General features: G+C 33.6%; 3 protein-coding genes and 1 pseudogene across 4 annotated transcripts; 1 reads left to right on the top strand and 3 right to left on the bottom strand.

The window, feature by feature from the left end:
* Positions 1–19: 19 nt before the first annotated feature.
* LOC143918756 (secretion-regulating guanine nucleotide exchange factor-like) lies at positions 20–8,478 on the bottom strand. The gene is made up of 3 exons (XM_077440803.1): positions 8,332–8,478; positions 591–1,452; positions 20–523 (listed from the first exon to the last, which is right to left on the bottom strand). The coding sequence occupies exons 1-3, from the start codon at positions 8,347–8,349 to the stop codon at positions 312–314; spliced, it is 1,092 nt and encodes a 363-aa protein (XP_077296929.1). The 5' UTR covers positions 8,350–8,478; the 3' UTR covers positions 20–311.
* LOC143918751 (autophagy-related protein 9A pseudogene) lies at positions 5,830–8,323 on the bottom strand (annotated as a pseudogene). The gene has a single exon (XR_013261153.1). The product of XR_013261153.1 is annotated as an autophagy-related protein 9A pseudogene (transcript).
* On the top strand, positions 8,257–10,948 carry LOC143918761 (ADP-ribosylation factor-like protein 2-binding protein). The gene is made up of 5 exons (XM_077440810.1): positions 8,257–9,643; positions 9,762–9,852; positions 9,926–10,104; positions 10,180–10,276; positions 10,350–10,948. The coding sequence occupies exons 1-5, from the start codon at positions 9,528–9,530 to the stop codon at positions 10,404–10,406; spliced, it is 540 nt and encodes a 179-aa protein (XP_077296936.1). The 5' UTR covers positions 8,257–9,527; the 3' UTR covers positions 10,407–10,948.
* Nup93-1 (Nucleoporin 93kD-1) lies at positions 9,754–14,458 on the bottom strand. The gene is made up of 16 exons (XM_077440788.1): positions 14,312–14,458; positions 14,056–14,235; positions 13,711–13,891; positions 13,338–13,637; positions 13,026–13,168; positions 12,701–12,934; positions 12,493–12,634; positions 12,237–12,408; positions 12,050–12,155; positions 11,892–11,977; positions 11,682–11,808; positions 11,434–11,599; positions 11,279–11,359; positions 10,976–11,206; positions 10,693–10,893; positions 9,754–10,613 (listed from the first exon to the last, which is right to left on the bottom strand). Exons 2-16 carry the CDS (start codon positions 14,223–14,225, stop codon positions 10,494–10,496), a joined length of 2,460 nt encoding a protein of 819 aa, XP_077296914.1. The 5' UTR covers positions 14,226–14,235; positions 14,312–14,458; the 3' UTR covers positions 9,754–10,493.
* Positions 14,459–14,575: the final 117 nt, after the last annotated feature.

The following is a 14,575-nucleotide window of genomic DNA, read 5'->3' as shown; positions in this document are numbered from 1 at the left end:
TATTTCGAGCTCCAATACCATCAGCTATTTTTATTTATTTGCAATTTCAGTATATATATACAAATATAAATGTACATATTAATTGAATAATCAAAAACATGATTTCAACTGAACTTATGTTTTATTTTCTATAACATGCAATTGTACATAAATGTGATTAATTAAATATTAAGATCAATCTTTTACATAATATACATGTTTAAATTAGCCAATCCTAGTCCCTATGTATGCGTTTATCCTATACGAAAAAATCATCTGCAAATATCGGTGAACGAGTTTGCGTATTTATTTATATTTCATGAATATATGTATTATTTTGTAATTAAGAAGTTGTGTGCTGCACCCGCAGCAATTTTTAAATTATCAACGCTGCCTATCTTTACATTTTTTGGCTCCTTGATATTTTCCGTAGATCCAGTTCCAGTATTACCATGTTCATTCCAACCCCAAGCCCATACAGTATTATTATTTAGTAAGCAAACACTATGCTCTGACCCGAGAGCCAGTTGTAGAATTTTTTGTCCTGAAAAATATACAACTTTAAACTAAAGATAACGAATGAAAAACGAATATGTATCTGTACAATTTACCTTTGAATTTTACAACATTGGATGAGCATCCTTCTTGTAATGTTTCGCATCCTAGTTGACCATAATCATTCCTGCCCCAGTAAATTGCCTTCCCGCTTTTAAGAAGAGCGGCACTGTGTGTCCACCCAGCATAAATCTGTGAAACATCTTGTATATGTTCCGATAGAACCATACATTTAATTGGTTCGAATGCTTTCAAGTTTTCTATAGGTATTCCCAATTGACCGTGATTATTATCGCCCCATACATAAAGAATTTGATCTTCTTTGCTCCATGCTATAGTGTGGTGTTGACCACATGCAACTGCACATATTTTACTGATATTTTCTATCCTTTGGAATTTATCTAGCGACGTAACAGCTTCTCCGAGACCAAGCTGACCTTTTTTTCCACATCCAGATGTCCATACATTTCCATTCACGTCCAAAAGAGCCGTGTGACGCATACCCATCTTCACATCACTCACCCTTAACTCTAATTGAATTGGTTTCACCGACTTCGGAAAGTCGTCGCATGGAAGTCCCAATTGTCCGTACACGTTGGACCCCCATAAATAGAGTATGCCTTTGTCCGTAATGGCGGCGCTCGAATCCCATCCTGCGCACACTCTACGAAAGCCAATTCCGCTCAAGTCCCAAACTCGGCTAAATCTGTGGCAGTTTTCAACTTCGAATCCGAGTTGCCTACGATGGTTCCATCCACACGCATACAATTTGCCATCATCACAGATCATGAGCGAGTGTCCTCCATTGCAGACAATGTCTCGCACTGTATTATTATTCCACGTGTTAGCGCTTTCTAGCGGCTCGTTGCATTGTTCCGACGTCGATCCTTGGCCTAACTGACCGTGTGAATTGGCCCCCTGAAATTATTTCAAATGTCAGTAGGCCATTCCTAATACTTTTCAGCATAAATAATATTCTGGTTACAGCAGTGTTTCCCAACTAGTGTTTGTAAACCACTGAACTGTATAATGCGTGTGATACTTTCTATCAACAGCAATAAAATGAAGGCATAACAAACTAACAAGGTTTATTTGTCAGTGGCGTTACGCCAAATTTGGTCTAAAAATTTAATAACTATTTAAATATCGATACAGCAATCAGTTAGGAAACACTTACGTGACTGATGTTATATGAGATGAGGCTCAAGATGTGATCAAAAAATACAGTAAACATACATATATCTCTGTAATCTTTAAATTTACGCAGATTCTTTTGAAGTATGCTGTTTAATCATGATTTCGTAATAAGTTTACACCAAAATGTTACAGTCCAAGTGCTCGCTCTGATTTATTCGTGATCTTACTGATTTTTTCATACACAAAGTATTGATTTATTCGTCAAATAAATTCCCAACAGGTATCGCATGAAACTCTGATCTGTCTTGTAAAGTATTTGAAATAAGAAATCCTATGGAAACCGTATTACATCATTACTAGAATTTCCATTTCTGCTGATTTTTGCAACTTGGGGTTTGCATATATAGAATACTAAGAATGGAACAAGAAATTGTGATACTAATAGTTTGTGCATGAACAAACTAGTATTGTGACTAACAAACAAACTAGTATAGAAATTGTGATTACTTAAACTCGTGCCTAATAGTTTGTGCATGAACAAACTAGTTAATTTGTTCTTTTGTGTACAATATATGTAACTGGTCAGATTGGCTTGTGTATGAACAAACTAGTATGTTCATGAATGTACACTTGGACTGTAAGAAAAACCTTTCTATTTATTAGCTCCATTTTGCATTTACATGGTTCTTCCGAGGATATCAGCTAACCAATCATATGAAGAGATTACTATAAGTAAACTAAGCATTATACAGTACTATTATTTATTGTACTTGAGGCTAGATTTTCTTCAATAATTATTTTGTTATGTTGTAGTAACCTTGGGAGTGGTTTCTTCCATTGTCGATTTAATTTTAGCAAATACATACATATATGAACAAACCAGTCAAGGATGTCGGTTGTGGACAGCTACATTTTCACTAGACAAAGATGTTTAAAGGCTTAAATTGAAGACTCGATGATATATATAAAGCGATTTTTTTTTTAAATTAGATTATGATCTATTGCCATTTTTTTATAGTAGTCTAAATAAATACATGTTTTGAAAATATCAGGACTAACACGACAAGTGGTATATTATGCTGCTCATTCGTTTAGGAATCGTTACGTTATCTCCGTATTTTTTGATGACACCTTGTAAATAATTAACAATACATTAATGATGAAAGAAAAAGGGGTAAAAAAAAAAAAAAAAACATCTGACAATTTGCATAATAATTTATTCAATTAGTGTATAAAAAAGCCAGTAATATACATATTGGAATAAAACTATCGATCAATATTATATTTAACATATTAATATTAATTTTATTTGTACAAATTTTTATCATGTTGATAGCCTTACGTTTATACCATTTTACAATATATCGTAGTAAACAATGGCTAATCTTAGGTACAATAAATATGTTTACTTACGATTGTGAGTATGTTTTGACGACACATATTACATTTTATATAAATTATCTAAAAAAAACCTACTTGTTTTTATGTACAATAGGTGTTTAATTATATCCGATTTATTTATAAAATCGATAATCGTCTGAAGAGATTCTAAACATACAATACACACACATATATAATATTTAAGTGAAACTCAAATTCTTACTCTTGCTTTTAGTTAATTTTTCAACTAATGAAACATTGGTGACTCACATTCTTTATCACAGATTAGACCCTCGTTTAAAATATATTATCACAATATAAAAAAAGTTTAAAAGATTTAATTAAAAAAAAAAAAATCATAAGTTAATGCAAATGAAATTACATTTGTTAAGTAACTACGTATATTTAAATTTAAAATGAAAAGAAATATTGCAATAATTTCCGTATAGGGAATATATTTTATTATCATCATATCTGATGCATTATATTACGTTACATTCTCGTGTCAAGCAACAATCCCTGTCACAAATAAATACAGAAGATACTATTTTTACTTACCTAAAAATATAATCGAATATTATATTGTTGCGTGTATTTCGCGTATAATGGATCGCCGTACTCTAAATACCAATCGGCTGTACCAAAAATATATATATTATATGCATCAAAAAACGCATCATTACGCGTGCGATTAAAAATGAGTGAAAAATAATTGGACCCAATAAATACTTGAAAATGTTTGATAACAAAAAAAAAGAACAATACATTTTTGTTACAACGCACTCGAATATTAATAATTTACGACAATAAGCGATAAACTAATTGTTACCGATATTAAAAAAAAGCAGTCTTAAGCGCTAAGCGAATCAAAGGCATTTAATATATTGCTAACGATCCTTTCCGGCCATTCTTCGATCGGTATTTCAAACATTCATAGTAATTAAGCACAATGTTTAAACAGATGCGCCATTTCTCAAACCAATCCATTACTTTGTAGTATCAGAATTAAATATATGATTTCACAGCCCTGAAAATAATAGATACTACGCCGTAGAATTATAAATCGTTGCATAAATGGAATCGGCTCCATTGCATTGGATATGTTAATATTTAAAAATCATTAATCGATTCACTCAGCTGCTGTGGTTTTATTGCGAAACAATAGTCGTCAACAGCTGCATAAAATGAATTATATAAAACTATAAGTAAACACATTAAAAAAAAAAGGAGATACCTGATTTACACATCACAACCGTAAAAAATTAAATTAAAAATAAAATTAAGATAACTAAATTAGAATATCAGTAAAAGCATGGTAAACAATAGTGCTTTGCTTATATATCTAATATTATAGGTAAAGAAAACTTAAGGTACTTGTTGGTTATGCAGGAGCATTGAGTATACACACTTACACTAGCCCATATATAATAAATACACAGTAATTACATGAATTACTACGTGTCGCAAACAAAATGCCAGTATTGCCTTTTTATAGAGAGAACCTCTTCAAATGAATCTTATAGGCATGTATAATAAAATTATTTGGTAAATGCGTTTTCGATTTTAATCGATATTGTTCAATGTAACCTCAATCATTGGTTGTGTACTGTCACTTTACTAAAACTGTTTGCGACACCTACAGACCATTCGTGTAACTGTCGTGTATTTGTATGTGTCGGCGTAAATGTGCATATAATCGATGCTCGAATGTGCCGTACAACCAATATGCATCAAACCTAATTATGAAAACCAAACAAAGAATATAATTAATGGCTTTTTTCAATATAAAAAAAAATAAAAATACTATTGTTAAGTGTTGTCACCTAAAGTGCAAATCAGCTTGAAATGGCGACCACTAAAGGTTAATACATTTTTTTTCGCACATTAAAAACTATGTTAAAATTATATAATAGCCTTATTATAAATGTAGTTTTCAGTCTGCTTAACATAATATACAAATTTAAGTATGATCAATCATCATCAGACACATTTGAGATACATGTGCGTTCGAAATTCATTCAATCAAATTTATTTTAAATACAATATAAAAAAAAAACAAAGGAAAATACAAAGACAAAAAAAAATTGTTTATGAAAATACGTGAAAAAAATCTTATACACATACGATTTTCATCAAGATATTGCTCTTTTTTTTCTATATAAGCTTATTAGCATTAGAAAGCCTAAGCACACAAAACTATATATATATATATATATATATATATATATATATATATATATATATATATATATATATATATATATATATATATATATATATATATATATATATATATATATATATATATATATATATATATATATATATATATATATATATATATATATATATATATATATATATATATATATATATATATATATATATATATATATATATATATATATATATATATATATATATATATATATATATATATATATATATATATATATATATATATATATATATATATATATATATATATATATATATATATATATATATATATATATATATATATATATATATATATATATATATATATATATATATATATATATATATATATATATATATATATATATATATATATATATATATATATATATATATATATATATATATATATATATATATATATATATATATATATATATATATATATATATATATATATATATATCATACATATTAATACCAAGGCAACATTTTCGATAAAACAAAAGTCGGTACAAATTACACTGAATAATAAAAGAAATTTTTCTATGCGTGTGCAGCAAGTCACACCCACTGCTCGTTTGCGACCGTATGTTATGGTTTCACTTTTCTAAGCAGCGGCGTGTCTTCGTTGGTGCTTGTCGACCTGCGTGTGTGGGTTCTGCGGGTCTCGGATGTGTTCGACAATTCTTCGATCCGCGACGAGCTCCGGCTCGGCGTCGTTTTTTCTTTCAGCTTCGCCGACCTTTCGTCCATCCTCGCCAAATGCAGGTCGTACAGATGCAGCGCGCTGATCGACATATCCTGCTGTTCGGACGCGAGACTTTGTGTCTTATCTGGAACAATCGGAATTTTCTTTTTCTTTTTCTTTTTGCCGGTAGAGGTCGCTGCGTTATCTTGCTCGTCTTCCGATTCCTCAACTCGGGGCGCTTCTGCCTCTATGAGGGCGTCCTCCGGGCTTAGAGTAGGTTGATTGAGGTACATGCAGGAGCGAAGCATCGGTTGGTTGACCACGCCAGCTGGTGAAGTTTGATTGTAATACGAAGAGAGCATTGTTTTGTATAAGTTATTCTGATATGCGAAAGGATGTATCGAATGATAAATATTCGTTGCATTGATTAAACTATTTTGAAGCGTGATCAAATATTTCTTTTGATCCATTTTCGGGCATCGCCATTCTGGATTCCGGCACGAGAACGCTATGAGGGAAAGTTCAGTTTTTCCTTCCTCGCCCTGGTTGTATTGTGTAGTGTTGGGCGACGGTTGGTTTAAAGTCTTTTTAATTGACCAATCTGGATGGCCGTGTTGTCGGACGTCCATTTGAGCAAAAGAGCATACGTCGCCGATATCCAATACGGTGACTGTAAAGTTTCGGTAAAAGTCGACTATGTCGATGGCTCGAGAACGCAGCGAGAGGATTATAAAAGGACTAACGACCGGACTCACGAGTTCCATCAGAATATACATCGCTCTGAATTGAAACAATTGTTGAAAGTCAGTGGCAACATCCTTCGTGTGAGCTTTACCCCTCCAACTGGGCGGCAGATAGTGAACATGTCCCAGCACTTGTACTAGCAATTCCTCGCTACTTCTCTGCTTCACCTCTTCTTCGGGTATAAAGCTCCTAGCGACTGCCAGCATACATCCCACAACGGTCATGAGGGTCAGCATGTTGTCGACGGCCAATACGACTTCGTTGTAAACGGACATCAGCAGCAGCACTCCGAGAATGCTTCCGCATAAAAAGGCAACGTTTTTAGCGATCAACGTAGCAACGGGCGAAGGGAAACTGGTGAGATATTTGGTAGCCGGTTTATACGCTCGACTCAAACGATCGGACAACTCATGATCCAGCTCGTTGAAGTGTCGCAAGAGAATGCGCGAATACAGGGACCAAGTGCGGAGACCTAGCGATTCCGGCGAGCGTTTGATGAGCTCGGCGTAGTTAAAGAGGAAATACAGAATTTGCCAGGTCAATATGAGCGGCGCCAGTACGAAATTCAAAAGGGACAGGAAGAGTATATGATTTTGCAACTGTTTCGCCAACAGTAATCTTTTAGAAGTGTCTTTGTAGCATTCGCGAAGATGCCAACAATTTCTCCAAGGGCTCCAAGGACCGTAGAACAGTAGAAGACCCAGATTGTATTTCAGACCCTTGGACAAGTACGGCAGATCTCCGACGTACGGTATAGACACGTACAACGGGAGCAGTCGCTTATTCACCATCGCCACCATGTAATTATCGAAACGCAGTATTCGCTGATATATATCCAACTCGTTTATCTGCCGCTTGTGTATGCACATTTGTACCTCTCTTTGTACATCTTTGACTTTATTTTGGATGGCGCTCCAGCTGAGCCACCCGAGGTCTTCGTCGTCTATGCGCAGAGCGTCGTTGAAGAAGAGTTTGGTTTCGTAGGCATGGTAGAGATGGTAAACGCACCGGATCAACTTGAAAATCCCGACCACGGTGCAGAGGGCGATCAAGAACCACCACTGCATAGAGATCCTGCTCGAGCAGTTGGGGTAGAAGAGGTCGGAGAGGGTGACGTTGTTATTGGCAAAGTCGAAGGAGTGATTATCTTTGCGGAAAAGAAGGGAGTAGTCGACGCAGTGCACGAGGAAAGTGAGGAAGAAGACGACGAAGCAGTACTGCAACAGCTGGAGGCAGTCGGAGATGAGCATGGGCAGGAAGCCGCCCTTGAGGTAGTAGCGATACATGCGCGTGAAGAAATAGTCCAGGTCTTCGATGTGCGTCCAGTCGTGCGCGTGCGTGCCCTTGGGGCCCACCTTGTGGATGATGGGGCCACTCAGGTCTTCGCCCAACCCCAGCCCCAACACGCTCGCCCCCGTGCTCACCCCCGCGCCCGCACCCGCACCCGCACCCGCCGGGGGACTCTCCTCGGGCAGCGCGCTGTACCCGGACCGTTGGCCCGCCATCTCCCCGTTCTCCACTCTCTCCACTCTACACTCTGCACTCTAACCAGTCTTCAACGCGACCATCGTGACTGCTCTACGGTCACTCTACGGTCAACTCTTCTACTCGTCAGAGACACTCACCCACGAACTGAGGCGCATCTCCACCGATACAAACACAATGTCATTCTGCGAACTACACTCTCCGCGGCCAGTGTTGCCACACACTCTTCACAACATCATTCAATTTGCGTTCTATTTATTCACATTTCAATGTTACATTTAACAAGTGGTGGGGCGTGCTCCGATTTGAAAAATAAGCACCGGTGCATTGCGCCCGCCCCACTATAACCCTGATGATGAGATCATATTTTCGAGGATTCCTGTGAGCTCGTGATCGGTTAACGGAAGCTGTCGATATATTTTTTTTGTGGAGCTTGGCGCCCGGGTGTTCTCCACCCTCAAATCACCCCTGGCTATATTCCTAAAACTTCGATCTTATTTCTCTAGCACGTGTATATGGATGACCTTTAAATGCTCTTATAGAAACAAAGGAACTCGATCATAATCATTCGACATGCTCGAATTAGAACCCTTCGATAACACTGAGCAACAAAAAAAAAAATACCAAAGCGGAGACTAGCCAATCTTTACTAAGTTTGACCCACTGAATTCGAATATGATATTGATTTTTGTTGGTGGGTGATCGTTTACGAGATATGAGCGTTTAAAAAAATCCGCAATTTTTACAGTTTTTTGGCTTTTGCGGTCTTTAACTCAAAATTTAGGATTGTTAAGCTCAAAGTGAGTATTGGAATCAATAGTCAGATATTTTTCCTATTAATTGTTATATTTCATTGCTTTAAAATACTTCTAATTAATTGTATAGTGAATTTTAAAAGTCAAAAATATATTTTTTTTACGGATTTTTTTCCGTGCTATTTTTCATTTATTTGGCAAATTTTTTATTTCACCACGTTTATAAGGATTGGTTTTCTATCTTAATATTTTTTTTTATCTAAACGTACTAACTAAACCGGTAATTGAAATTTAAATGCTTTCGTTGTATATATGGTTGTATCGCGTAATATGTTAGGGCAAGCGAGATGGCACGTAGTCCGACCGCTGTAGGTGGATTGAGGTGGTGAGAAAAAATCCGTAAAAAAATATATAAAAATACGCAGATACCGGGTTTTGGAACTAGACGACTCAATTGTTTATATACAAAATCATATGCACATTTTAAATGTATTTTATTTTTATACTACCAATGTCATATATGTACGTAATTTGATTGTAAATAAACTGCCTTCAAATCGCATTAAACTATACATGTACATATGTATATTGCACATACTACAAGTTGGCAATCGTGGGAAAATCACAAGGAAATAAAATACAGTTGTGTTTACAACAGTTGCTATGGAAATCCAACAAATATGGATGGGGAAGATTTGTAGGTTTCATATTTATGTCTATTTTCAATCAAATCATCCACATATAATCCAATTTCTATATATTATGTTAACAAAACAACATTTTAATATTTTGATCATTTATTTTTTTGTATGTAGTAATACAGCTCAACAAAATGATGAGCAAACTAATGAGTTTGACTACATAATTGGACATATAGAAGACATATTAATTGATAATAATTTTCATGTAAGATTTGTGTTTTTGAATTTAAAATTATATGTTTCATGATTTTAAATGTCGTAAATGTATTTAACCATAGAAAATTGTTTTCAACTTTTTGGATAAACATTGGAAGACTTTTGAAAATACAGAAGAGAATAAATTTATATACACAGACATTTTTGAAGAATATACAAGTATGATAGAAAACTATATAACTTGTCATTTGACTGAAAGGATTCCATCATTTTCTATGAAACGATTCTCTGAAAAATTAGAGTAAGTTTTCATTTTTTCCACAAATTCCTTAACAATAAAATGTGGCACTCCAGAAAATATTATATTTCTTCATAGGAAGCACAAACATGTCTTGGATGGTGAGGTGTTTGATGTTCTATTCACATCGTCAGATTTCTTAAGATTCAAAGAAATGATACTGGATTACAGAAAAGTAAGTTTAAGACTTTTCTAAGAGTATTTTGAATGAAATTTATAAAATTATACATTTAACTGATTTTTTTCAGATGAAAGAGGGCCAATATGCCAATTTAAATTTAGACTTATGCATAACAAAATTATAAAATAATAAATCAGACTGAATTTGTGATTGATTTTATTATCAAAAAAATAAATTTAAAGTATTAAAAGAATTTACAAATATAAAGTATTTAATGCATCAGTATTTGCATCTGAGTTAATTGACTGTAAGTATCACCAGGCATTCTAAACGGGATATTACCGGCAAAACTCGTTATAGCTTCAGCCTGTTCTCGGAGAAATTCAACTTGCTGAAATTATAAAGGCAAACAATAAAAATTTTTGAAGATCAAAATAAATTTACATTTTAACAGTTATAGTTAAACATACTTTATCTTTTCCCTCAGCAGTCATATGGGCCATTTGGTCTTGACCTCTTAAATTCTGATATTTATTGAAAAGTATTGTCATCGCTGCGAGTAAAATATCTGGCATAACTTTGCAAATTTCTCCACTTAATCTTTTAAAGGTTGCCACACGTTCATGTTCTTCTTCAGAACTGAGAGGAATGATCTTACACGATGATAAAGCCTGATATAAATATGTACAAAAATTGACATTATAAAGTTATGACATCATTAATATTAAAAAATAAAACATGAAAAAAACCTACTTCAAGTGCTCCCATGTAATTTTTTGCATGGTACTGATCGAAAAATATAATCAAATCATTTAAAATTGTGAAAGTTTGCTGAATTTGATTGGGTAACGGTGTATTGACATGGCGCTCTCTTAAATTGTGGCATATTTGTGTTATACGTTCTCGGAGTGAGCCTGGACGTTTCGATTCACTTGCAACTTGACTCAATAATGTACAACATATTTCAAATACTTTTTCAGTGTTCTGAAATCGCACAAAAAATTAATTTTCTTTATAATCTAAATTAAAACTTAAAAATTTTCAACATTAACTTACACCAGAAGTATCGTACATATTAATGGCATCTTCAAATAATCCTTTTTTTACAAGTTCATCTGCGACATTAGCAGCAATGAGCTGGAAGGATTTTAGTTTTAAACACAGATTTAAAATAACTATATTACATATTTCACATATGACTAGTATATTACCTTGCAGTCTATGAATGATGAATTAAATTGATCAATTAGACCTCGTGTTTTAATACCAGTCATTGGATCTATCCGGCCAAATAATGCATCATAGTCTCTGCATTCCAAAGCCAAATCACTGACGCAAACCATAAATAAGTTTTTGCCATTTGCATCCTTCATATTTCTAGAAATAAAATAAACAATTAGAAAATTATAATAATGTACATTTTAATATTATTATTATTGAAATTATCAAAAAGTAAGACCTTAGAAAATAAAAATACTGTAAGGCTTCGGCTGGATCTGTGACTTCAAACCTTCTGACATATAATAAGATGAGACGAGCCAAGTTCAATCTCCTCAATGGAACTGGATCTTCAATGTCGACTGAAACTAAAATCCAAGTATATTTTTAAAGTAACTCGTGTATGTATGTACAAGTTTAGAAGCATTTCATTAATAGTTGCAAAAATTACTTAAGGGGGCTTGTACAGTTCTCGGTCCACCTAACAAATACAGCTCATTTAATGCTATAGCCATATGTACAGCATGAACTTGATACCTACAAAAAATTGTAAAATTATGAATTATATGTAATATATGTAATATGTGAATATAAAATTATGAATTATACTTTGGAATACGCGATAAAAATTCAATGGCTGGTTCGAACTGTCCAGTGAGGGACAAAAGTTGAAAGTAAACAAGAGGCTGTTCATATGCTCTATAATGAGTTTCACCTAGAAAATAACAAAAAAATAATAGTCGTATAATACTACACTTAAATTACACATATATAAATAGTTTTTAAATTAAGATACCATATTCTTCGAGGATAGTTTTTTGAAGACCTGGATATGTTAAACATTCAGTATCATTTGAAGTATTCTCAGTTTTAATTAGAGACAATTTCAACCACAGATAGTCGTCAGCTGTTTTTGCTACATCTGGATGCTCATCAGTTATATCACAACATCCCAAAATACAGTAGACCTAGGTAAAAAGCGAAATAATATCATTTAAAATAAACATTCTAGAATAACATGTACATATTTCTAATTTTTAAAAAACGATTACGATTCTCTTATAAGGATCTGTTGCATTTCTGATATTTCTCCTATATTGAAAATTGATAGCAGTTTGTAATTTGTTACTCAATGGGTGTCCAGGATTTTTTATGAGTTCTTCAAGGATATCGATGAAATCTTCAAAGCCAGGCCTAAAAAATACATATAGTATTACAATAAAATTATTTTGTTTAAGCGAATGAATGATTTCAGCTTACCCAGCTTGTCTTATGCAGTGCAGTGCAGCTTCTAAGTCCCCACTACGCAAACAATAATAGATCATAGGCCACAGTGGACGTCCATCAATTTGGCCATCCATCAAGCCAAATAAGGATTGTCCTTGCATTCGAAGACTAACAAAACCACGAACTAGCGGATAAGTTCCAGGAATTCCACCCCGTTGTGCATTTTGGAGATTATCCATTACAATGCTCTTCATGTATGTTTTATATCTAAACACATTAAATACAATTAATTGAGTGTTAATAGTTTTTAGTGTTTTAAAGGATATATAACAATTATGTATCTGATTAATTTGAATACCCTTGTTGTAAGTAATTCCGAGCTTGGGATACAAGAGCTTTTTGTACAGCTGGAGTAGATCGGCATTTCAATGGATCATCATTATGCACTATGGGTAAATTATTAGACATTGCCTTAATAATACCCCACATTTCTTTTACTTTCTGTAATAAATATGAAAGAAAATAATCATTACAAAAGTATGTATGTATAAGTAATTTATGCAAGTAGATTTTAGTCAATAGTCCTATCCCTATCCTCAAGAACATCACTTATGGTAATATGATTTTCCTGTATTAAAGAATTATATTGTACTATAAATTTGGAACATGCCTGATCATTGAATTCATCAGCAACGATTGAAAACTTTTGGACCAATGATGGCCTCTTAGCTCCTTGCATAACAATTTTATTGTGTTGATGTACTTGTTTAGCGTAAGCCATTTCTTGATTGTCCAACATTGAAGGACCAACTTTCTTAGAAGCGTCTACCATCATAGACACTTCAGGTGCACTTTTTAAATCCAACCAATTTTGAGATGTGCCAATTAAAGCATTCATCAGTTTGATCTTTTCTTGGTTCCATTCGGAAACCATGTGTTCCCATTTGTGATCTTCGATTGTTTGCAGTGACTAAAATATTTATTCAAAATGTTAGAGGAAGCTTCAAAATTATGATATATGTACAACATGAAAAAAAACTTACTGATTTGTTAACATCATCGATCAATGAAAGTATAGCATTTTCCCTTTCATTTCTAAGGAAGCTTTCAATGTCAGAATCGGCAATTGGATGCAAAGGTTCGAAAGTTCTTCTTGCACTAAGAGTTTCAAGTTTCTGAGAAATTTGAGGTAGGTCAATTCCTTTAGATCCAAGAAGTAAATGACTACAAGAAGAAATGGAAAAACATGTAAGGTTGAATATTTGGTAATGGTGAAAGTAAGGTCAGCAAATATTGGAAAACATAAACATAAAATTTCCATTATAAATTAAAAGCATACAAATGTGTGTCCAAAATGGTAATACTAAATAAAAATATAATAGTCATACGCTTGAATATCATGAGCTCCGGTTTGGGTGACTCTTGAATAGAGTTCCTGAGAAGCTTCCAACACCTGTCCCAGCGATCTTTCGACTCTAGGTAATTCTTCGTTACCTTCAACATCGGTCGCTAGCTGTTCGGCTGCATGCAAAAGAGAGCTAAAGTCTGCGTCACTCATTTTGATTTCACTGTAACACAAATATACATTTAATGTCAACACATATTCCAAATACATACGTCATATACATATACTGTAATTATTACCTGAAATAAAGCAATACTAATTATAAACTGACGCGTCTGGAAAAGGTGACTGATAAACAAATATTTAAAAGAAGGGAGTAAGGTTATACTGAATGACAGCCGACACAACGCGCGCTAGCATTATACAGTTTTGGCCTAAAGCTGTCCGAAGATGGTCAATTGAAATACCGAATAATATAAAATAAATTTCCATTTTTTTTCTGAAATACCTTCTACTCTAACCATCCATACAATTAAATATGAAAATTTTATGAATGAAACTCA

Source organism: Arctopsyche grandis, chromosome 11 (assembly GCF_051622035.1).
Source record: "Arctopsyche grandis isolate Sample6627 chromosome 11, ASM5162203v2, whole genome shotgun sequence".
NCBI lineage: Eukaryota > Metazoa > Arthropoda > Insecta > Trichoptera > Hydropsychidae > Arctopsyche > Arctopsyche grandis.
Note: the sequence above shows the minus strand (reverse complement) of the source record. Positions and strands in the feature narration are given on the sequence as shown.

What these genes read in the sequence shown, in the direction of transcription:
- LOC143918756 (XM_077440803.1), bottom strand. An exon ending in CAATGTTGTAAAATTCAAAG is followed by an intron (nt 524 to 590) that starts GTAAATTGTACA and finishes TATATTTTTCAG; the next exon opens with GACAAAAAATTCTACAACTG.
- LOC143918761 (XM_077440810.1), top strand. Translation starts at nt 9,528, where the DNA reads ATGTATATTGCACATACTACAAGTTGGCAATCGTGGGAAAATCACAAG. An exon ending in AATATGGATGGGGAAGATTT is followed by an intron (nt 9,644 to 9,761) that starts GTAGGTTTCATA and finishes TTTTGTATGTAG; the next exon opens with TAATACAGCTCAACAAAATG. An exon ending in TAATTGATAATAATTTTCAT is followed by an intron (nt 9,853 to 9,925) that starts GTAAGATTTGTG and finishes ATTTAACCATAG; the next exon opens with AAAATTGTTTTCAACTTTTT.
- Nup93-1 (XM_077440788.1), bottom strand. Translation starts at nt 14,225, where the DNA reads ATGAGTGACGCAGACTTTAGCTCTCTTTTGCATGCAGCCGAACAGCTA. An exon ending in TCGATGATGTTAACAAATCA is followed by an intron (nt 13,638 to 13,710) that starts GTAAGTTTTTTT and finishes TAAATATTTTAG; the next exon opens with TCACTGCAAACAATCGAAGA. An exon ending in CTGCTGAGGGAAAAGATAAA is followed by an intron (nt 10,614 to 10,692) that starts GTATGTTTAACT and finishes TTATAATTTCAG; the next exon opens with CAAGTTGAATTTCTCCGAGA.